Source organism: Dysidea avara, chromosome 6 (assembly GCF_963678975.1).
Source record: "Dysidea avara chromosome 6, odDysAvar1.4, whole genome shotgun sequence".
Lineage (NCBI taxonomy): Eukaryota > Metazoa > Porifera > Demospongiae > Dictyoceratida > Dysideidae > Dysidea > Dysidea avara.
In genome coordinates, this window is record NC_089277.1 from 23,531,087 (window position 1) to 23,553,901 (window position 22,815).

The following is a 22,815-nucleotide window of genomic DNA, read 5'->3' on the forward strand; positions in this document are numbered from 1 at the left end:
TTCCACACAACCTCTCTTCATCTCTCAGTAGACCAGATTTCGTATTGGTTTCTAATGATGTCATCATTTTAGTTGTTACTAATACTAAGCTCCATTTGTCAGCTGCCAACAGTAGAAAACTAGATCGCTATAGCTCATTATTACTATACCTTCAATGTACTGGCCTGTAGGGCTGGGCGGTTTCTCGGTATTATAGTAATACCGCGGTATTGCAATGAAACGATATCTGTATCGCGTAGATTTCAGTGAAACGATAATATCACGATATCGATATTATTACGATTTTTAGTGTTTGTGACAGCTTATTAAGCCCTTAAGGTTGTTATAATGCACCTCAAATAATCACGTGATACTGCTGCAAACAAGGACCTAGTACTAGCTAGTCAATTTTTTTTACAAAGATCGAGATACTCTAATAGAACAGTCAGCTAGGATCGAGATACCCTAATAAAGCAGTCAGCTACTCTAATATAGCAGTCATCTTTAATAACCGCGATAAATAGTAATATCGTGATATATTTCTGCACGATATATCGTGAAGCGAAACTCCAATACCGCCCAGCCCTACTGGCCTGTATGCCCAACTTTTTGCAATTGAGATTGGTTGCTTAGGGCACTTTACGCTTGCGACACTGACCAACATAATCATGTCATGCATGCAAGTTACCATCCAGAGCTATTAAGCCATTGTTTGTCAATGATCAAGCTGTCAGAATTGCAATATCTTGCTCATACAGAATTTTCAATGCTCACTCTTCAGAACTGTGGGATCGTTAAACTAATTAATACAACTATTGATTGATGTATTTGTGTGTGTTTTCTTTCTTGTGTGTGTGTGTGTGTGTGTGTCTTAATTGCCAGGGCTCCAGCTGCCTTAAAGCTCCTTGGTACCCCAGCCTGTGTCTAGGCCCCTTATTTATTTCCTGTACATTTGTCTTGAACCACTACGAACAGATGTATAAATCAGTTAGTACAATTAGATAGTTAACTATATACTGGTACAGTATATAGACAAAACAATAATAAACACAGGGCTACGCATAATAGGCTACAGTTCAGTTTAGACACAATAGTGATGAATCAGTGTGATGAATCCTGAACAGTAATTCCACCCTGAATATTGTAAGCATAAATCAAGCTTCCACGTATATATGACGTCAATGTTTTCCAATCAGACAACCGAGGAAAACAATGTTCCTGACCTTTCAATGGTTCTGGATAGTGGCCCCCAGTGTATCCTTCAACTGTGATCGGAATTTCAAAGTCAGCATCTTCTTCCAGCCATTTGAATTCAAGCCTCACGACTACAGAAGACTTTGGTTTCAATGTAATGCTTACGTTATCTTTCATTGAGTAAGTATCCGAAGTTGAGGATGTAGAGCCAACGGAATTTTCAATTCCAAACTTGAAGGTATACTCTGCTCCAATGCCCAATTCAGCAGAACCGATGCTAATTTTCTGTTCAAATGAAATCGAAGATGTTTCAGTGACTGAAACACTAGCCGACTTTTCATGAGTTGCTTCTAACGTCAATGAAAATGTTGCTGACTGGTCCGAGTCATTGGTAAGCGCCTTTTCTTCTGCAATCCTGCTACGGACTCGAGAAGAGGAAGAATTTTTAGTAACACGAACTTTTCCTGGGATGTTATAGCAGTAATAACCATACTTCTCGCAAATTCCTCCATTAAGGTAAACAGCGTGTGGAGGTCGACCTAGATGTTCTTTGTACAACTTTATAAGGTCACGTCTTGACATTCCATTTTTTGTTAAATCATCCCATGTGGTAAGATTGGCATCTTTCTTCTTTTCAGTAGCCATTTTACTGCCACAGCAGATCTCCGGTTGGATTGAATTACTGAGGTGCAGAACTGTTATATAGTCTACGGTACAGCAGAACCTTCCTACAGTACAAATTAGCTAGCATCTGCAGCAACGCCAGAACTTTTTTCAATAACAACAGCAGTTCGCTTGAGTCATCGTGTTTATAAGAGTTGTTTTCAGCGCGTGATCTACAGTGTAGGTTACGTAATCCTTGCAAACCCACGCACCCGCCATTTTGGTGTACAAACGTAATGCAAGACACAGCAACGTGTGGCGATGGTTCCAGTACAACGATTATGATCAAGATATTTATTTAAAGACTTTACAGTGTAAAAGGCAGTGGCAGACAAAAGGTTGTACAATGGAATAAACTAACTAGCTATATTACAGTGGCATTTCACCTAAAGTGGCCAGAAAAAAATCTACTTCAACAACTCTGTTTGTTTATGGGTGAATAATGCTCGAATGATTTTAAGGTATTGGGCTCTGCAAGGTAGTGATGATGACTTTCCCCCTTTCCCTGTAGTTTTCTTTTTGTTGCTCCCCTTTTCCAGTAGTTGTATTTTATTCGTTGTGATTATATAGTTTGTTTAGTAGATTTTAATTGTAGCATTTGTTGTCATGTGTATTTTTTATCTGTAAACTGTCTTTAAAAAAATATATAGTATTATTTTTAAAAAAAATTAAAAAACGATAATATTATGTAAAAAAATACACTGCAATAATTCCTGTCCAAAAACTATACGTTACTTAGGCCACTTCAACTTAATTTCATGTTTCTCGGGCCCAACCGACCCATTTAATTTCTTGGAACAATGTTTATGTTAACTTTTAAAGTAACGTGTTTGGTCACGTGAGTGGAAGGAAATGGCGTTGATGTATTGCTGGGAAAAAAAATATTTTATTTTTATTTTGCCTACCTACCGACCCTATGTTTGCCTAGCTTTCGCCCGAGAAACATTAATTCAAGTCGATGTGGCCTTATACTTACACTTAACCTAAAATTACAATTAAAGTAAAATTATGACAACTTAACTTAAAAGTTACAATAACATAATGGTGGGGTCTATTCTACAGAAAGGAACGGAACGGAATGATAGACTAAACTACGGAATGAACTATTCCGCGCTGATCGTTCTATTAGAGTAAGTGACTGATCTATTAGAATATCTCAATCATGATTTATTTTTGTACCTATTAGACTCTAAAACTGCATCAAAATTCTGGGATAATTCTCAATTATTTTACCTTATCATTATTCCCAGGCATAATTCCTGCATCCCTACTTACAGTACAGGTAATTGTTGTTATGCAGACACAGTCAAGTGTATGGACCAGCACTGTTTTACTCTACCCCACATATCTCAGCATGTGTATATTCATACACATATTAAGATCATGATTCTTGTGCTGTCATCATGGCTTGCTGTATTTTCTCAAAGTCTAACTTGTCAATGATTTACATACAAGAAAGAAAATGTTGAGAACAAGAACAAAGAGACAGGGAGCTACAGGTTACTATTAATTCACTTTTGTAGATTTGCGTATATATAAATGCATGCTTCTTGATGTAGCAAAAGATGGAGGCTGAAGCAGAAGCTGCAAGATACATTATTATACTCAGTGTTTCTTTGTTAAAGATATGTCCTATTTTATTAGTTGCAAATACAGCCTGGCCTGTACATATACCAATATTCCTGTACTTATGTGCATGCTTGTAGTTTTTGATTTGTAATATATTCCAGCATCAGCGTGTTCGTTGTTTTAATCCCTTAGCATTATCAAAAGGACACAACAACAGCATAGCTGATAATTTACCCTCAAGTAAATGAAAAACATTAACAAAAACATGCATGCATAAAGCTGTTTATCATTAATTTAAATGACAAGGTGCAGTGGTTGATGAAAATCTCTGTGGATTGCTCTTTAAGAATATTGTCAGGTAAGGTGTTCTTTTCTCCTGGGAAAGGAACGTTTCTGATACATAACAGTGGAGCTGACAAGACTGAGATGATAAACTGATGTTGATGAAGTTGTCTGGTAGGATACTGTGTATGTTGGTAAGAAATATGATGGACTAGGTAGTTGTATGGAGGGGTGAGCTGATGAACGATTTTGTGGAATTGGCTTGTCACGAAAAATTTGGTCCCCACATTTTGGTTCCCCTGGTCCAATTAATATCGAAATATTTGGACCCCCAGAACAAAATGTTTGATATATTTGAACCCCCTCTGAAATATTTTATCCCCTACAAAATTTATTTTAACACCATTTGCACGTATTCAAAGGGGGTCCAGATATTTCAGCTGAAATAATCGATCCCCCTATCAATATTGTTCCATAGATGATCACCTAGTATTCTTTACCTACGTATACAGTACATGCATATGGTGTATGCATATATTCCACCAGCTCAAGGGATTGGGGAACAAATATTTAAGGGGGATCATATTTGTTTTTCCATGGCCAATAAGTTTAGCTACACAAGGGAAGATCAAATTCAATTCAACTGAAGGCTTTGTTACACTCTCATAGCTAATAAGTTTACACAAGGGGAGATCAAATATTTATTTGTTCCCCCACAGTCAGTAAGCTTACATAACAGGGGGATAAAATATTTAAAGTGAAATTTTTTTTCCCTCTAGTAGGGTCAAAAACTGTGATTTTTCATGACCAACCTCTGGCTAACAAAGTTTGATAGTTTAATATGGTACTGGTATTTAAGCAAAATGAGCTCCCATGCCACTTTTTAAAGTCCGGGGAAAGTTCAGTAGAGCCAAAAGTCTAAAATGGCTACTAGCTGGCATGCGCAATGATAAAAATTTTAATAAAGGTCTTTTTAGACTAATTTGGGGTATAGGAATCCATTTCTGATGTTATTTTTGCGATTGGATATTCCTACAACCAAGAAATTTAAGTTTGGTAGTTACCAGAACAAACAACTAGCTAGCCGTTTACAGTAATGAAGCCTTGTTCTTTCAGCTCCACAGTCTGTAGTACCTTTCGTGACAGTGCACACCCCCTTGACAGAATTAGCTAACTAAATCTAATTGATTATCAATTCTTTGCAATGAAAAGCAATTAATGGCTGATACCAAAAAATTGTCAACAACACTGGTCAAATTCAAGCTACTCAGGTGAATAGATAGCAACTCTCTCAAAAGCATGAGGAATATACTTTAGCACATATGCGCAGAGATGGGCAAGCTGTACAAGATCTAACATTATGCTTCAACACTGCTTTCCATTTGATCCAGTATCACCTGCTCTAAGAACCTTACAATTAGCTATTCCAGCTACACCTGAGCTCATTTGAGACTTCAAGAAGGCCAAGCGAGATGGGGAGACCCAGCCAATAAAAATTTTCATGGATGAGCACATCTATTCTAAAGAAAATCCATCCATGATCACATGAAACATAATTCGCATCTCACCTTAAATTTGCAGGAATTCCATCAAGAAAAGTCTCTGAAAAGATACTAAAAGTAAAACAAGGAGAAATGGATAGCAGGGCACTAGCATCCGTGTTAATGTTAGTGGTCTACTGTCTCTACCTGAGCTCATGAAACATCGTATATCTGAAGAATACCTAACACTTTTTAATCCCTATGGTATTTTCAGAAAGACTCAAAAGGACATACTGCTGCAGAAGTTAGCATTACAGCCCCTTGATGTCAACTACTACACAGCATTAGTGGACATGATGTAGTGCCATTAACCTATGGGTCAAGAGTGATGGGTCTCCATACACTTGGGGTGACTACACCAACAAAATAGGGTCTGTGATCCTGGCACAGCATGTCAGTGTTACCACCATCATCTGCAACAATGATCCCCATGACTATGCTGAGTCCATCAAAGATGCATGAGCGTGACTTGTGCATTCAGGGTCAAGGTCCCATACCCATTGTATATTCACTGTTGCTAAACTGCCTACTATAAAGTGTATTATGTAGTAGAGTTCCAGAGGTTCCAGGGTTCTAGAGGTTCCAGGGTTCCAGAGGTTCCAGGGTTCTAGATGTTCCTGAGATTCCAGGGTTCCAGAGGTTCCAGGGTTCTAGAGGTTCCAGAGGTTCCAGGGTTCCAGAGGTTCAAAGTTCTAGTGGTTCCAGGGTTCCACAGGTTCCAGGGCTCCAGAGGTTCGGGCCAGGGTTCTAGTGGTTCCAGGGTTCCAGAGGTTTCACGGTCAAGTACCCTTCTAATGGCCAAGTACCCTTCTAATGGCCAAATCAATTAAGCGCTATGCCCAGTGTCTGGACATCGCTAAGTGACTATTGAATGCAACATGATCAATATAAACTAACCTGTGACCTTCTTCATTCAGTAAAACAACAAACTATCTTCTTCGCCAAGTCCATGATCTATGCTTTGGCTTACTTTTTACAAAACTAAAACCCACTATCGATCTTGTTAAGTGTCACTATATTAAAGCAGAGGAGATCATACAGTTTCATCAAAGAAATCGAATGATTTCTGAGAATGCTTGGAATGCATTAATGAGAATAGGACGTAGTATATACAAGTCATATCCCTCCTACAAGGGGTAGTCACTATCAATAGTCCTGTAGAACCATCTGTGACCATGATCAAAGTTAATTCAAGCGATCAAGAGGTAAAACAGCACTGAATCAAGTGATCAAGATGTCCTAGAAAGTAATTACTGATCTAGCTCACGAACAAAACGAGAATTGCAGCAATATATGCTAAATTATCAAGCAATCAAGGCTATTTTTAAGGCAAAGTCAAGCGATCAAGGCATATTTTCGTCGATCAAAAACTTTGATCCTGGCCACAGATGGTTCTACAGGATTATTGGTGGTGACTATCACTTGCTCCTAGGAGGGATATAACTTATATATACTACCTCCATTTCTTGTTAATGCATTCCTGAGCACTGGTAACAGTGCTATTATACCATTTATACACCTTCTCTTCCCTTTGAAGTGAGGTGTGAAAGTGGTATATATATATACCACGGGCACAAGTACTTTGCCTGATATATATACGCATAAGCTTGAGGGCTGCAGGCCCGAGGGTGAGTGCGTATATACAGGCAAAGCACGAGTGCCCATGGTATAACTAATATTATGCTCTACTTTAGCATGCAGACTTGCCTAATTGGCAAACTTTTTAGTTGCTATACCCTTCTCTTATATAGAGAACCATGCAAGTAAGCTGTGATTGTGGGATGAATTTTGCCAAGCAAACTGTGATTGTGGGATTCAATTTTAATACATCAAACAGTAGTTTGATTTTACTTTTTTAACAAGAAATAAGCACTGGTACAAGTGCGTATATATCGTTACACACTGCCTTAATGAGATAATATAAGCACTGCTACAGTGCGTATATCTTGTTACACACTGCCTTAACGAGATAATGCAACAGTGCGTATTTCTCGTTAAGACAGTGAATATATCTCGTTAACTCGAGACATTGCACATCTAATACGAGTGAACACTATAATTATTCAGAAATTATTAGATTTCTTTGATGTTATACTGTTATCCTCTTCTCTCATATAGGGAATCAAGCAAGCTGTGATTGCATTTTTCCAAACAAATTGTGATTGTGGGTTCAATTTTAAAAATACATCAACTGTAGTTTGTTTTTGTACTTTTGTAAATGTATTATGATTGTTATTATGATTAAAGTACCTGGTAAAGGCAGAGCCTGTATACCAGAAGGTCTTATAGATGTTTATATTAACTGCACGAAGTATATTTGAAAAGTAGGAAATGTAGTAATTAAAGAAACATAATTAACACTAGTCTTTAAGATTACTATATAAACAAAAGTAAAATCAAACTACTGTTTGATGTATTAAAATTGAATTCCTCAATCACAGCCTGTTTGGTAAAACTCAATCCCACAACCACAACTTACTTGGTTTTCTATATAATAACCAAAAGATTTTGCAAATTAGGTAAGTCTGCATGCTAAAGTAGAACATATTAGTTATACCACGGGCACTTGTGCTTTGCTTGTATATACACACTTGGTATAACTATTATATACAGGGACCTGTATATATATATGGCTGAAAAAGCAGGATGTCTCCATATCTGAGCATGAAATTTACATTCCAGTACACAGCAGGCCATATTTCAGTACTAGGATAGAATATTTACACTCTGTAACTTAACCCATTATTAAATCACTTGCTTCCCAAAGCATAATGGCATAAAATGTTATGAGACATCAACTACACTTGTGTTCACAGGCCCAGTCGACTATACTAGTTTCAGACAGTATGTCAGATGGCACATCTACAAGTACAGAATAAAGCAGATGGTTGAAAATTCATGGCTTCAGGCCTTCAGCTCAGCATCTATTGTAGTGGAACTGAGTCAGAGGTGGCTCTGTACTGTGTAATGGAATAAAAGATACATAAAATGCTATAGTTTTGTAAGTTAATGCATATACTGTATTTCATAATGTGTCCTGATCTTACCTTGCTTACTTACACCCAACATATACGTAGCTAGCTAACAAGTCATTATACAGCTATTTCTGCTGTACTTAATCATGACTCTTTGACACAATCCTTTCTGGCAAGATTTATGTACATTAAATAATATATCCATTAATAATAAGAAATTGTGTAGGTGTTTGATGCTATAATTATGCTTTCAACATTTTACTGTTATTGCATCCCACTATAAGGACTGAAATTACTAAACATTAACTTACTAAGTGTTACTAGGTTGACTTTTTAGGGCTGCTGTCAAGGACACAGAAGTCATGTTACTGCCTTAGCTGCTGGAAAGACTTTTGGAGCTGCCAAGGAGCCTGTCCTTGCCTATAGTGGATCAGGATCTTTTGTTACTGTCATTCTTGGACTACATCATGTCATCAGACAAAAGATGACTCAAAAGGACAAAAATGTGCCACTAATTATGAGCAAGCTGTGCGTGATACAATCAAAGATGCTACTGTTGAGGGAATCCTTACTGCTAGATAATTGTTACATGCAGGTATGTGAGCCTGTATTCTGGATGGTTTTAATGTGCAATCACCTGGTGCTTCCCTCACAGTTGGAGGATCACAAAAAAAATGATGAGCTGTACCTTAGTTTCATTGATTATTTAAATCTTTGATTAATTCATTGTTCATTGTTCTTTATTTAATTCATTGATTACTTCATTCATTAGTTTTTGTAGTTTCATTTTACCTTAGCTGTACCTTAGTACCTTAGTTTCAATAATTAACATTAGAGATGATCTCATTTCAACTTGCACCAGAGATAAACTGAAAATTAATCAAGTGGTGCCATCATACATTACTTAATTATTATCTTTTACACACCAGTACCAACTATCCACAGCCAAATCCTTATCAGATGTACTACTCTGTACTTGGTAATGATTTAAAATTTGACAATGTCATTAAAGAGATGGATAGTTACCAAGTCAACTCTTTTTACCCACACTAAATTATGTCATTGTTAACATTTATAAGTTGTTGTACAAATGAAAACATGCTACTTGTAGTGCAATATGCTATTTTTGGAATAGTATCACTGACAGGAAGGAAATCATGTGTGTAATATACATGTTTATGTAGTGTGTATGAAGTTCGTAAGTGTGTGTGTGTGTTTGTATCAGTGTGTGCATGTCAGTGTGTGCATGTGTGTATATGTGTGAGTGTGCGTGTGTGTGAGTGTGTGTGTGTGTGCATGCTTGCACAGTGTGTACATAGTGCGTGTATGTACAGTATGGTGTGCAGTGTGTGTAATGCTGACCAGGGCAGTATGAATGCTGCCCAGAAGGATATTTCAGCACATACACACCTGAGTGTAGTGCACAGGTTGCTTAGTCATAGACACAGCCATTTGTATAGTAACCAAACACACTGCTCTGTGTACATACAGCTTTATTTCACAATTTTGCACTACCATGGTCTCGACCATTTATATAGTGAAGCACCAAATGTGCTTTGTTGTAATGTACTAGTAGAACTCTCACTAATAACTTTTAATGTGCTCCTATCAATTATTTCAGACTTGAATATTGGTATCAGATCGACATCAAATGGAAACGGCAGTGGATACGGATATATATTTATTTATTTAGAACTAAATGCTCATGTGCATCAAACGATGCATTGACTTGCATTCTTCACCATTACAATGATGTTATTAGTGCTTAAATATACTGTCAGCTACAACTGTATGTACCACTGGCACTACAGACAAATTAAATTAGTCCTTTATAATCACATTTCTCATAAAATTAACAGGAATCTATTATGTTCATTCGCTTTAAAATGTTATCCAATATCAGTTATTGAAATATGTATCTGCAAAATCTCATATCAGTGCAACACTACTACTACCACTACCACTACTACTACTGCTACTACTACTACTACTACTACTACTACTACTACTACTACTACTTTTCATCAAAAGATTCACATGTACATACATTTGTACAGAAATAAGAACATAATCATGTAAGAAATATACATTAGATAATGTTCAATAAATTACACATTAATAACCTGTAAGACGTGTACACTTCCAAGTATAACAGCTTTCTGAAGGGTGGTTAAAAGGCTGTTAGTAAAGCCTGGGATACTAAGCAGATAAGTGCAACACTCCTGAGATACAACACCTGTACAGCCCAGCACCACTGGGACAAGTTCAACAGACATGTTGTACATTAAATGAAAGTCGTGTGCCAATGGCTTGTACTTGTGTAGCTTCTCGTGTTCTTTAGATGGCACATTAACATCTGCAGGGCATGATGTTTCAATAAACTGTATTTTCCTTGCTGAATAGTCAAATAAAACAATATCAGGACGGTTGTTAGGGTAGTTGCTGGCAGAGTGCAAACTAAAATCCCACAAGATCTTTACTACTACTACTACTACTACTACTACTACTACTACTTTTCAGTCAAATGAATTGACACACATGTACAGTATGTACAGAAATACAATGACAATACAAGCATAAGCCTAAGTACAGCCAATGTTCAAAGATGTTAAGATGTTTATGGTCCCCAAGATAGCAGCTTACTACTACTACTACTACTACTACTACTACTACTACTACTACTACTACTACTACTACTACTACTACTACTACTACTACTACTACTACTACTACTACTACTACTACTACTACTACTACTACTACTACTACTACTACTACTACTACTACTACTACTACTACTACTACTACTACTACTACTACTACTACTACTACTACTACTACTACTACTACTACTACTACTACTACTACTACTACTACTACTACTACTACTACTACTACTACTACTACTACTACTACTACTACTACTACTACTACTACTACTACTACTACTACTACTACTACTACTACTACTACTACTACTACTACTACTACTACTACTACTACTACTACTACTACTACTACTACTACTACTACTACTACTACTACTACTACTACTACTACTACTACTACTACTACTACTACTACTACTACTACTACTACTACTACTACTACTACTACTACTACTACTACTACTACTACTACTACTACTACTACTACTACTACTACTACTACTACTACTACTACTACTACTACTACTACTACTACTACTACTACTACTACTACTACTACTACTACTACTACTACTACTACTACTACTACTACTTACTACTACTACTACTACTACTACATGCACACACTTACACACATACACACACACATGTACACACACACACACATACCATACGTACGTACACACAGCAGTGTTCTTTAACACAGATATACTAGCAATTCAAATTAACTTCTAAATTGATTCAATGTAGCATTCTTGCAACTTACCACATACAATAGTTATTTGTATGTATATGTCTGATCAGTAAGAGCAGTTGTTACAAATGTAATGTTTCTGCAGCGTAAATTACTATGGTATTAACAAAACAATTCTAATGGAAATAGATGGTCTAGCTAGCGCTAATGACAGTATTTGCAGTAACAAATACACCTCACACACTAAACATACAGTATGTAATAACTAATTGTGGTGGTTTACACATTAGCCAAGTTCTTAGACTACAAGCTGTTATCTGAGTCTGGGATTTGTATATCTGCATTCTAATGTCGACACCTTGTGTTCCTACAAATTGAGGCTGCAGCTGTCATGTGTAGTCTTCTTGCAGGATTATTAATTGAAGACACATTATTGGTCATGTAATTTAATTGCTACCAAGTCATGCATCTTATTACAGTGTAGCTACATTTTGAAATATTTGACTGGGTCTGGGAAAACTGGTCTTGTTTCCCACGATAAAAGATTTGATGTTTCGCCAAGAGCATAAAGCTAATTTCATTATCAAAGTTAACTAGACTTGAGTTATCTGCTTTTGTTGGCTGCTTTTCTCAAGCACAGTGCATGGCGATCTGTACAAGTGGTGTGGGCCCTAATGGAGCTCTGGCCAGCCTGTGGATGGGTGTATATGTGGCTGTACAGCTCATTGGTATTGAATAATAGACCTATGATGTAAATGTCCTTTAATTTTAGCCAGTTGTGATACTTGAATGGCCCATACCTTGGCCTAATTGATCCCTATGCCTTCCTCTTTAATTTTTAAGGCTGTGATTTACACATTAACCAGGCTCTTAGATTACAAGCTGCCATCTGAGTCTGAAAGCTTTATATCTGCATTTATCAAATTTTTAATGTCGACATTTTGTGTCCGTACAATTGAGGCTGTCACGTATAGTCTTCTTGCAGGATTATTAACAAAAGACACATTGTCTCTAATTTACTGTGTTCTTTAATTAATTGCTACCAAGTTATGCATCTTATTACAGTGTAGCTACATTTTGAAATATGTGACTGGGTCTGGGAAAACTGGCCTTATCACCCATGACAGCAGATTTGATTTTTCACCACCAAGAAAGTAAAGCTACATGACCGAATAATTTCATTATCAAACTTACGACTTGTGTAGTCTGCTTTTGCTGGCTGCTTCTCTCAAGCACAGTGGCAATCGGTGTGGGGCCCTATTGGAACTCTGGACAGCCTGTGGATGGCTGTATATGTGGCTGTACAGCTCTGTGGTGTTAATGTGTTGTAAATGTCCTTTTATTTTAGCCAGGTATGAGATCTGAATGGCCCTTAAATTAGCCTAATTCATCCTTATGCCTTCCTCTTTGATTTTCAAAAACTAATTGTAGTGGTTTACACATTAGCCAAGTTCTTATACTGCGTTTACACTGCCATTGCTACACGGGTTGAGCAGGGCTACCACGAAACTACTTACTTTAAAGTGTAAGTGTAAACAAGAGACGAGTCGACCTATCTGTTGTTGACTCGACTCGCTTCACAATGTAGGGTCATATCCGAGTAAATCGTGTCAGCTCTGGTTCACGTGAGGCACAACGTGGCGCTTGAAGTGATAGTGATATCGAAATGGCGGTATGGCAAGACGATGAAACGACAAAATTGTTGGAGTTGTGGGGGGAAGAGAGTGTGCAAGCTTCGCTGGAAGGTTGTATCAGAAACATCACCATTTACGACAAGATTGCAGCAGAGCTCACTTCATGTGGTTACCAAAGAACGGGAATGCAGTGCCGAGAACGAGTCAAAAAGCTCAAGAAAGATTACAAAAAGACAAAAGATAACTTAAATGAAACGGGAAACAAACGAAAGCTTTGTAAGTTTTACGAGCAAATAAACTGTATCCTCGAAGACAGACCATCAACTAAACCTGCGATAGTCCTTGATTCATCCGATTATGATGTGGACAAGGCGCGGTGGCGTAGCCAGACCCGGGCAAGCCCGGGCATCAAGATATTCTGCCCTACCATCAGCTTTTCCAGTTATTAAGCACGTGAGCTTAAGAACACCGGACTCGCCGTACACCAAAAGACTGTTCTAGAATACACACACGAAGTACACTAACTTTTAAATAGATCTTTGAGATTTCACACGTATTGCAAGTTGTGTCCGAGGTTGTGTCCAGCGCTCGTCCCGAGGGTTATTTTAGGGGTTTTCCCAAGGGTTTTCCTTCTGTATTTGCAGGCAGGTAATTTCGCTGTTACACGTGATATAATTAAACACGTGTTGACATCGATCGTGGAGCATAGGCCTCGTTGTGACAGTATTTTCAGAATTCCAGCTGTTCGTCTAGCGATTAATATGAGTGCTGTGAAGCAGCTATCATTGTTTAATTTTGTCAAGCAAAAGTGCACTGCGAAGCAGGCAAAAGCCACAGAAGATCCTGAGCCTTCCTCCAAAGAAGAGTCTCAACTAATAATCGATATCAGTGAGGATACAAGCAAAGTTACTAATCAAGAGTCAGAACAGTATCAGCTAATCAACTTGAGGGAGGATCCCAAAGTTGAAGGTGAGTTTTATAATGATGATGGGATTGATGATGAGATTTATGCTGCTTTGGTGAAAACGTCTAAAAGCCCTAGCCCTTGTTGTACACCTGTTATGGTGTATAGTTCAGATGATGATGAAGAAACCAGCTTTGCAACTAGGTTCTCACCTCAATTCTCACCAGGTCCTGATGAGGTTGATGGCATGAGTATGAAAGTGCCACAATCACATCATGCAATTACATGTAGTAGCGCAGCATTGGACAAATCTTTCTCCATAGGCACAGCCACTAGTAGCACGTCTCAGTTGTTTGGGGATTACCGTGGGCCCAATAATGATACCTCCAGCACAGCTGCAACTGGCTCCACAACTGAAGTATGTAGTGCTTCATCCTTGGCCTGTACAACTACACTTGAGTTTTCTTCATGCTTGCCAAAAGATATTGCTGGAACAATAGCCTTTCCTCCAGTTCAGCCTGTTAAAACAAAGTATCCCTTGACTATGATTTCAAAAGTACCAAGGTGCTTTAATGCAGCCTGGTATAAACAGTATGAATGGCTAGAGTATTCAGTAGAGACAGATGCTTGCTATTGCTACCCTTGTCGGTTGCTTGGTGTACAGAGTGCTATGGGTAAGAGTAGACCTGAACAAGTATTTACTTTATCTGGGTTTAAAGACTGGAAGCATGCTACTGGTAAAAAGGGAGCTCTTGTTGGTCACTCAAATAGCCTTAGCCACAAAGAAGCTATGGTGGCATGGGAACAGTACAAAATTAATTCCAAGCGTGGCACTTTGCTTCCCAACCAGGTAGACAATTCCTGGGATGTTGTTATTCAAGAAAACAAACATTACATAAAAACCATAGCAGAAGTACTGTTGCTCTGTAGCAGGCAAAACATCTCAATTCGTGGTCATAGGGAAGGGATAGAATCTTCAAATAGGGGAAACTTTCTAGAAATGTTTGAATTGATAGCAAAACATGATCCAGTAGTACGGAAAAGAATGGCTATAACAAAATCTGCAAAATATACATCACCCATGATTCAGAATGAGATATTAGGCTGTATGGGTGACATAGTCCAAGCCAAAATTTGTGCAGATGTCAAGAAGGCTGGTATGTATTCGATATTAGCAGATGAAGCGAGAGACTGCAGCAAAGTTGAACAATTGGCCATTATTTTAAGGTATGTTGATCTAGGGTCTGCAACAGTACATGAACGGTTCCTAACATACGTTGAAGCAAGGTGTCAGAATGCAGAAAGTCTAGCTGCTCACATAATAAGCACCTTAAATGAACATAAATTAGATACAAGTGCCATAGTTTCTCAAGGTTATGATGGGGCATCTGTCATGAGTGGGTGTTGCACAGGTGTACAACAGCGTATCAAGCAAGTGGCTCCCCAGGCTGTTTATGTGCACTGTTATGCACATTGTTTGAACTTGGTTTTAGTGGACACCACTAAAATAGTATCAGAGGCCTCAGAATTTTTTGCCTTAATGGAAACATTGTATGTTTTCATGTCCACAAATAAGGTACATACATTGTACATAGAGCAGCAACATCATTTATATCCCAACAAACCACCTCGTCAATTACAAAAGTTGTCAGATACTCGTTGGGCCTGTAGGTTTCTTGCTGTTGATGCAGTCTGTAGTACATTTCGGGCTATCCTTGCAACACTGCAGAAAGTAGTTGATAGTGACGACAAAGTAAAAGTAGTTGAAGCCAAAGGAATTTTGCTCCAAGTACATTGCTTTAAATTCCTGACAACTCTTGTCACATTCAGTCGATTGCTGTTTCTCACAAAACAACTATCTGATCAGCTCCAGAGTTCACAAACTGACATGGCCAAAGCAGCTGAATTGGTAGAGGGAACCATGAAAACTCTTCAACAGTTTAGAAGTGATGGAGAGTGGAGGAAGTTGTATAAATATGTCAGTGATGTGGCTTCCTCACTTAACATTGAAGTTTCCCCACTAAATAGTCGGCCCCAACGTAGCCAGCGATTGCCAAAACGGCTTGAACATGGTGTTATCCTGCAATCTGTAGGATCAAGACAGCCAGTAGAGAGTCATGAAGAGTATAAGATTTCCTTATATTATCCAGTTATTGATGCCATGATGTCTGAGCTCCACAAAAGGTTTGAGGGTAACAATCTGGCACTGATGAAAGCAATCCAGTGTTGCAGTCCAGAGTCAGTACATTTTCTTGATATAGACCACCTGGCACCTTTAATTGAAGGATATAATCTTAGTAAAGATTTGCTCACAGCAGAATGTTTAGTAGCTAAACATACATTAGATGAAAAAGACCTCACCTCCATTAGTGATGTACTCAAAGAAATCTATCCGTTAAAGGTTGCATTCCCTACCCTGGTTAAACTTCTTCAAATTTCTCTCACTATAGTGGTAAGCACTGCAGAGTGTGAAAGGTCATTTTCATGCCTTAAGCGTACTAAGAGCTTCTTGCGATCCACAATGTCTGAGGAGCGGTTGAATAACTTGGCTATCTTGTCCATCGAACGGGACCTGTCAGCAAATATTTCAATGGATGAAGTTATCCAGAAGTTTGCTGGGAAAGATAAAAACAGAAAAATAAAATTGTCGTAAAACTTGTACTGATGACACTATTACTGTCTACCCACTTAATACATGCACAACTTTTCTTTGTAATTAATAGAACATCATCACTTTCAGTATAACAGCTGTGCTGTTTGCATTTAATATAACTTTTGTAGCCAATCATGTAATTTTATATGTACTCAGTCATTTGATGCTATTTGCAATAATTAACTCTGACTATGCATTGATGGTTTGACGTCTCTGTTGTCCTGTACAGATTCCAGAACCACGATGTGCACCACGTAAGGCAATAAATAGAATGATGAAGATCGCGTGATCGTAAACCGCACGCCGGGGGCTGAGACATCACGAAGAGTTTTAAATTTCTGGTGTAAACCGTGTTGGATGTATGTGTGATCAATATAGAAGATATGATCGTGCCCTCATCGTAGTGCAGCAAGGGAACGCGCGAAATGGAGGCTGGCTGGTAATCTGACAGCTGTAGTTTGTGAAACGATTAAATGTTAGCGAGAACACCCAAGTCACCCATTGGAAATTTTGAGTTCAATGCTTAGGCATTTTAATGACGGTATGGAATAACGTCTTATTTGAACAGGTTATTTGTTCTGATCTGTTGCAGGTGCCAGGTGATTTTACGGCACTGCCACGTGATAGTAAGCGCCCTGTGCTATACAACCAGGTCTGACAAGGTGTGGTCAGTACAAGGTAGCGAAGGCAACCAATGTTTTAGCGTTTATGATTAGTAAGGCTGTAGCTTCCTACACACAGATATAGGATAGCTGGATCGTACAGATAGTCATCGTAGTTTCCTGCACGCAAGGATAGTTAAATCATGTAGATAGTCATCGTAGCTAGGTGTGTTTTTTTTATTGATAATATATTGATGTCCATATGAAAATGGGCATGTGTATGTGTGTTGCATGCTTTGGGGTCTGCCCACCCAATGCCCGGGCATGGCTAAATCTCTAGCTACGCCACTGACAAGGCGGCGGAACTGCCCGATTCAGGTGAGTTGCAATCTTGTATTGCAGGTAGCAGCAATGACCTGAAAACCAATGAAGACAAGTTGAAGAAGCCTGAGGAGATATCTGAAAATGATGAGCCAGTAGAGAAGGATAAGCTGGGAGAGAAATCTGATAAGTCTGGAATGAAAGGAAAAGGGCTCAAGAAGGATGATAAATCTGAAGTGAAGAAAGAGTTGGTCAAAAGAAAGAAGAAACCAACACGCGAAGAAAGAATGGAAAAGTCGATGAATGTAGTTCTTGAAAAGGTAATGAAAAGACAGCAAGAAAGTGATGATAAGTATGTAGAGCTAGAACTTAAGCGCATGAAAATGGAAGAACGAATCATGGAAATGGAGAATGAGCGAAGAAAGGAAGATCGTGATTTTCAATTTCGAATGTTATCAATGATGTCTCAAGGCCACCCTGTACCTTTCCCAAACCCATATTACACAGTTCCACCAGATTATTCAGCAGGTAGCAGAAGTGGTAGTAGCACCAATAGTGGAGGATATCCCATGTATCAGTCTTCGCCAGGGTCATCACCAGACATTGCGTAGTGGACTGTGTTTAACATGTTATGATTTGGTTATTGTATAATTTACCCATGTTTAATGTTATAAGACCACAGTTTGCACAAATTTTTATTACAATCAGTATATCATCAAAATTAATGATTTATACACTTCCCATTATATATATATATATGCTACGAGTAGTACTGGACAAGAGCATTCCGTATGGCTGATGCAGCATCACTTGTTACAGCTGTTGTCCCAGCTGAAGGTGGCTGCTCCAGTAAATCACAATGTTCTTCTATCCAACTTTCATTAAATCGATCACCATGCACTTCACAGACATTATGAAGAATGCAGCAAGCTGTTATAACAGTGGGAACATGCTCAACAATCATGTCATTACTTTTACAAAGTCTTCTCCACCTAGCTTTCAATCTACCGTATGCATTTTCAACAACAATTCTTGCACGAGACAAGTTGTAATTAAAGTTCTTCTGTCCTTGCGTTAGGGCTGAACCATGAGGAAACGGCTTCATTAACCATGTACTTAAAGGATACGCGGAGTCAGCAACTACAAATATAGGTATATCCACTTCTCCAATCCTCACCTTATTTCCTTGCAAAATATTGTTTTCACTACCCAATTTAAATATCTTTGAGTTAGCAAATACACGTGCATCATGCACGCTACCAGGCCAGCCCACATAAACATCACGAAATAAATATTCATGGTCTACAACACCCTGTAAAATTACTGAGTACCAGCCTTTCCTGTTGTAATAGTCTGTGTGGTTTAATGCTGGAGGTTTAACAGGTATGTGGCATCCATCCACTGCACCACCACACTGAACCATTCCCCATTTCAGTCTGAATCCATTTACCACATGTACAAGTTGTTCATCCATGGGAAACTGTATGTACTTCTTCAAGAGTATCCTAACAATTGCCTCACAAGTGTCATGAACTATCACGCACACAGTACATCTTGCTACTCCAAATAAGTGACCTATAGTTCTATATTCCCCACAAGTAGCCAAACACCATAGAGTAATTGCCACTCTGTGTGGTACAGCAATTGCTTTGCGTAGCACAGTATCCTGTCATTTAATCAAAGGACTCAGTTGTGTGCAGAGGTAATCAAAGGTATGTTTGCTCACTCGAAAATTCTCCATCCAATCGTCCTCTGAAAATGTCTTCAACACAATATCATCCCACCAGTGTGTGGATCTAGTAAAAAAAACCAAAGACATACATACATACGTATAAGAACCCATGCAATTACCAGATATAAAATACAGCACAGCCTGTAGCTTCTTTTCTGAAGGCCACTAGATTAATACTTGCAATTGGCCGTCCAAATTAAATAAGCTAGCTAGCACAAGCAAATATGGCTACTTGTGTATTTTTTACCTATCAAATTTCCACACTATTTTGGGACGAGCAATGGAATACAAGAACGAAGTAGCAACAAACAATACCATTAACCAACTAGTGCAGTACTCCCCACGCTTGGATACTCTTCGTGACAAAACTCTTCGTCTGCTTAGGTTTTTTCGTCGCTGTCTTAGGAGTCTCTCGTACTTTGCTCTACAGGCGTTATCAGTAGCGAAGGAGTGAACAAGAATAGCCATTGGCTTATTACCGACAGTCGCCATTGTATAACCGAACGCCACAATCAGTTGATAGATCGATAGTTAAAATTACGCCTGCGCAATAACACATTAACTTGTAATCAGCCTTCAAATTCATAGCAAGTGTAAACAGGAGTCACAAAACAGAGTTGACCCCAGGTCAAAGTCTTACCCGGGTAGCTTGGTTGCAGTGTAAACGCAGTATTAGATAACAAGCTGCCATCAGAGTCTGGGTATTTTTATATCTGCATTCATCAGATTTTTAATGTCAAGATTTTGTGTCCCTACAATTGATGCTGTCACATATAGTCTTCTTGTAGGATTATTATTTAAAGACACTAATTTACTGTGTCCTTTAATTAATTGCTACCCCACTTGAAGTTATGCATCTTATTACATTGTACATTTTGAAATATATGCATTATATAAGAGTACATGCATACGTACACATACATAGCACATAGCACACATAACTATATACTGTGTAATAATACAAACAAGTTGCATGTGTGTATATACAGTATAATTATAGTGAATACATCAGTTTTATGTTGCACTGTTTTCATCTGGCATGTGAGTTACTTGGTACACACTACACAGTGGGTTCTGTATCATTAAAGGAATGAAGTAGCTGCAGTATTGTAGAACAATTAACTTTCCATATTAGTATCTGCTCCACTATACCTGGTACTTGTTCAAGATATGTTTTTTTAGTTATATATTATATTAGTTATATATTATATTAGTTATATATTATATATATATTAAATATATATTATATATATATTAAATATATATTATATATTGAATTACTTCTGTCCACACTGAATTGTATACTGTGAGCCTGCTTTGTTTCCACAATATCCAGTAGCCATAGTACTCAGTATTCCATCCTGGAGGACACTCATAACGAGAAGTGATCATTATCTTGTTAGTGCATCCAAAAGCCTGGCAGAATTCACAAAGCAAAGTACAGTCACAAGCATGGTCAATCAGGCTACCAGACTTTATTTGGTACTCTGCTCCATATAGCCTAGCATATTCTTGATACCCTGGCTGGGCCTTTAGGTATAGAGGATTATATAGCAGTGGATCAACTGCAGCTCCATAATGTTCAAACCATGATCCAGCTACAACTCCAGAGTAGATAGTATCTGCTCCATGGGGACAAGTAGAATTACCCCATCTAACATAGGTGACTACACCAGGTTGACAGTTACACTGTTTGTTATCAGCAACAACAGGTGGTTTAGTAGGCTTTTGTGTAGTCTGTCTAGTGGTTCAGATATTTGGTCAAATCATGATCTTTGTCTTCTTTGTTTTGAATTGTTGTAGTGGGTAAGAGACTAGTGGAGAATTGATATCTTCATCAGTGACCTGTGAAGAAGATAACAGCAAAATCATTAAAAGCAATGGAAATTTCATTTTAATGAACCTGAAATGCGAGATGTTTCATAATATTATGTAGTACATTGGTTTACCAGCTCAAGTGTAGCTACTTGATGACAGGAATTGGACAACAGCACAGCTCTTGGACTCGCTCAAGTAATGTAGTAGCAGAGTACATGCAGTACTGTATGAGCATGATGTGTGTATTGCCAACTTTTGTAGAATAGCTCATATACTGTACAGACTCTTCAATCTCATATGTCACATGAACTTTACACAGCAGAGCACATCTTTTATCGGAATGTTGTATTGATAGAAACTTGTTAACATGTTTAAAGTTTAAAGTGCTGTAGCTACTACATCTAATGCATTAGTGCATGTATGTAGTATTTTACATCGATTACGTATTTGCAAGAGGGGGACAACAGGGGATAAAATATTGAAGTGAAATATTTATCCCCACAGTCAACAAGTTAATAAGTTAAGGGATAATTTGAAGTGAAACAACTGTTACCCTGCAACATAGAGATAAATTTTGTTCCCTAGCTGCTGACATAATAAGATCAAATATTTCAACCAAAGCTTAGCTGTATTAAAGGTATCCAGTGAAACTTTTTCCCCATAAGCATTTTTATAATGTAAATGGAGGATGAATAATGTAATCATTTGTAAATTATATAGGATTAAAATCAGACCATTCCAAGTGGTATACCTGTTTCTGCATGGTCCTTGTTGAATTAAAATTGGATGAGGGCCATTATGCTATTATTTACATGCAGGTTAGCACTGTAAAATTTTTGCTTTAGCTGTAAAAGTTTTGCTGAGCTGGTAATTAACAGTGCAATCATTTTAGTATAGCTACAGCTACAAAATAGCAGCAATTTCCACACTACAAAAATGCATTGATAAATAGCTGGCAATACACAGTGTGGACGAATTACTGCAAATCACAATCTTCTCTTCTAGCATGCTTTCTTGTGCATAGCATTAGCCCTGCAAATATCATATTCATCATTGCAACATCATGTACAAACTTTAGTTTTAAATTTGAATTAACTACTGGACAGGCAGTAATTTGTCCAGGGAACCAACATCAACAAAAATTGTATGCATAAGTGCATGCAATAATTGAAGTTACATAGAATATTGGTTCGTATTATTAGAAATGATCCCATGGAGGGAATTTGATTCAATGATCTAATAGGGAGATTATTCCAATCATGGATTGCAAAAGGAAAGTACGTAATTGAATTTATGCAAACCTGTGAATGAGTTTTGACACATTGTAGTGTAGAATAACTGTAAAGAGAAAACCTTTCTGTAGCAACATACTTCATAATGTTCCTTAAAGAGATAGTATATATACTCCTGTGGATATCAGATAACTTGGAAACACCTTTCTGACTGAGGATTGCACAGGTTGTAACAAATTCAACTATCCTAATGCAGGTTATAACAAATTCAAATGCTTGCTCAGAGTGCAACAAATTAAAGTGACAGTATTTAGCTAGCTTACAAGAATTGAATTAAAATATACGGCTATGTA

At 37.9% G+C, this 22,815-nt stretch overlaps 3 protein-coding genes across 4 annotated transcripts; 1 reads left to right on the forward strand and 2 right to left on the reverse strand.

Annotated features, from left to right (window-relative positions):
• Positions 1-936: 936 nt before the first annotated feature.
• LOC136258000 (hydralysin-like) lies at positions 937-1,967 on the reverse strand. Its single transcript, XM_066051300.1, has one exon. The coding sequence runs from the start codon at positions 1,816-1,818 to the stop codon at positions 1,081-1,083; it is 738 nt and encodes a 245-aa protein (XP_065907372.1). The 5' UTR covers positions 1,819-1,967; the 3' UTR covers positions 937-1,080.
• An 11,994-nt stretch (positions 1,968-13,961) lies between these two features.
• Positions 13,962-16,387, forward strand: LOC136259336 (zinc finger MYM-type protein 1-like). The gene is made up of 2 exons (XM_066052831.1): positions 13,962-16,288; positions 16,366-16,387. The coding sequence occupies exons 1-2, from the start codon at positions 13,962-13,964 to the stop codon at positions 16,385-16,387; spliced, it is 2,349 nt and encodes a 782-aa protein (XP_065908903.1).
• A 1,933-nt stretch (positions 16,388-18,320) lies between these two features.
• On the reverse strand, positions 18,321-19,926 carry LOC136258974 (uncharacterized). 2 transcript variants are annotated; one of them, XM_066052369.1, is made up of 3 exons: positions 19,660-19,926; positions 19,407-19,476; positions 18,321-19,346 (listed from the first exon to the last, which is right to left on the reverse strand). In XM_066052369.1, exons 1-3 carry the CDS (start codon positions 19,902-19,904, stop codon positions 18,441-18,443), a joined length of 1,221 nt encoding a protein of 406 aa, XP_065908441.1. In that variant the 5' UTR covers positions 19,905-19,926; the 3' UTR covers positions 18,321-18,440. The 2 variants fall into 2 exon arrangements, 1 of the variants encoding a protein (XP_065908441.1); XR_010703139.1 differs by having other exon boundaries at positions 18,321-19,476; positions 19,728-19,926.
• Between the last annotated feature and the right edge of the window lie 2,889 nt (positions 19,927-22,815).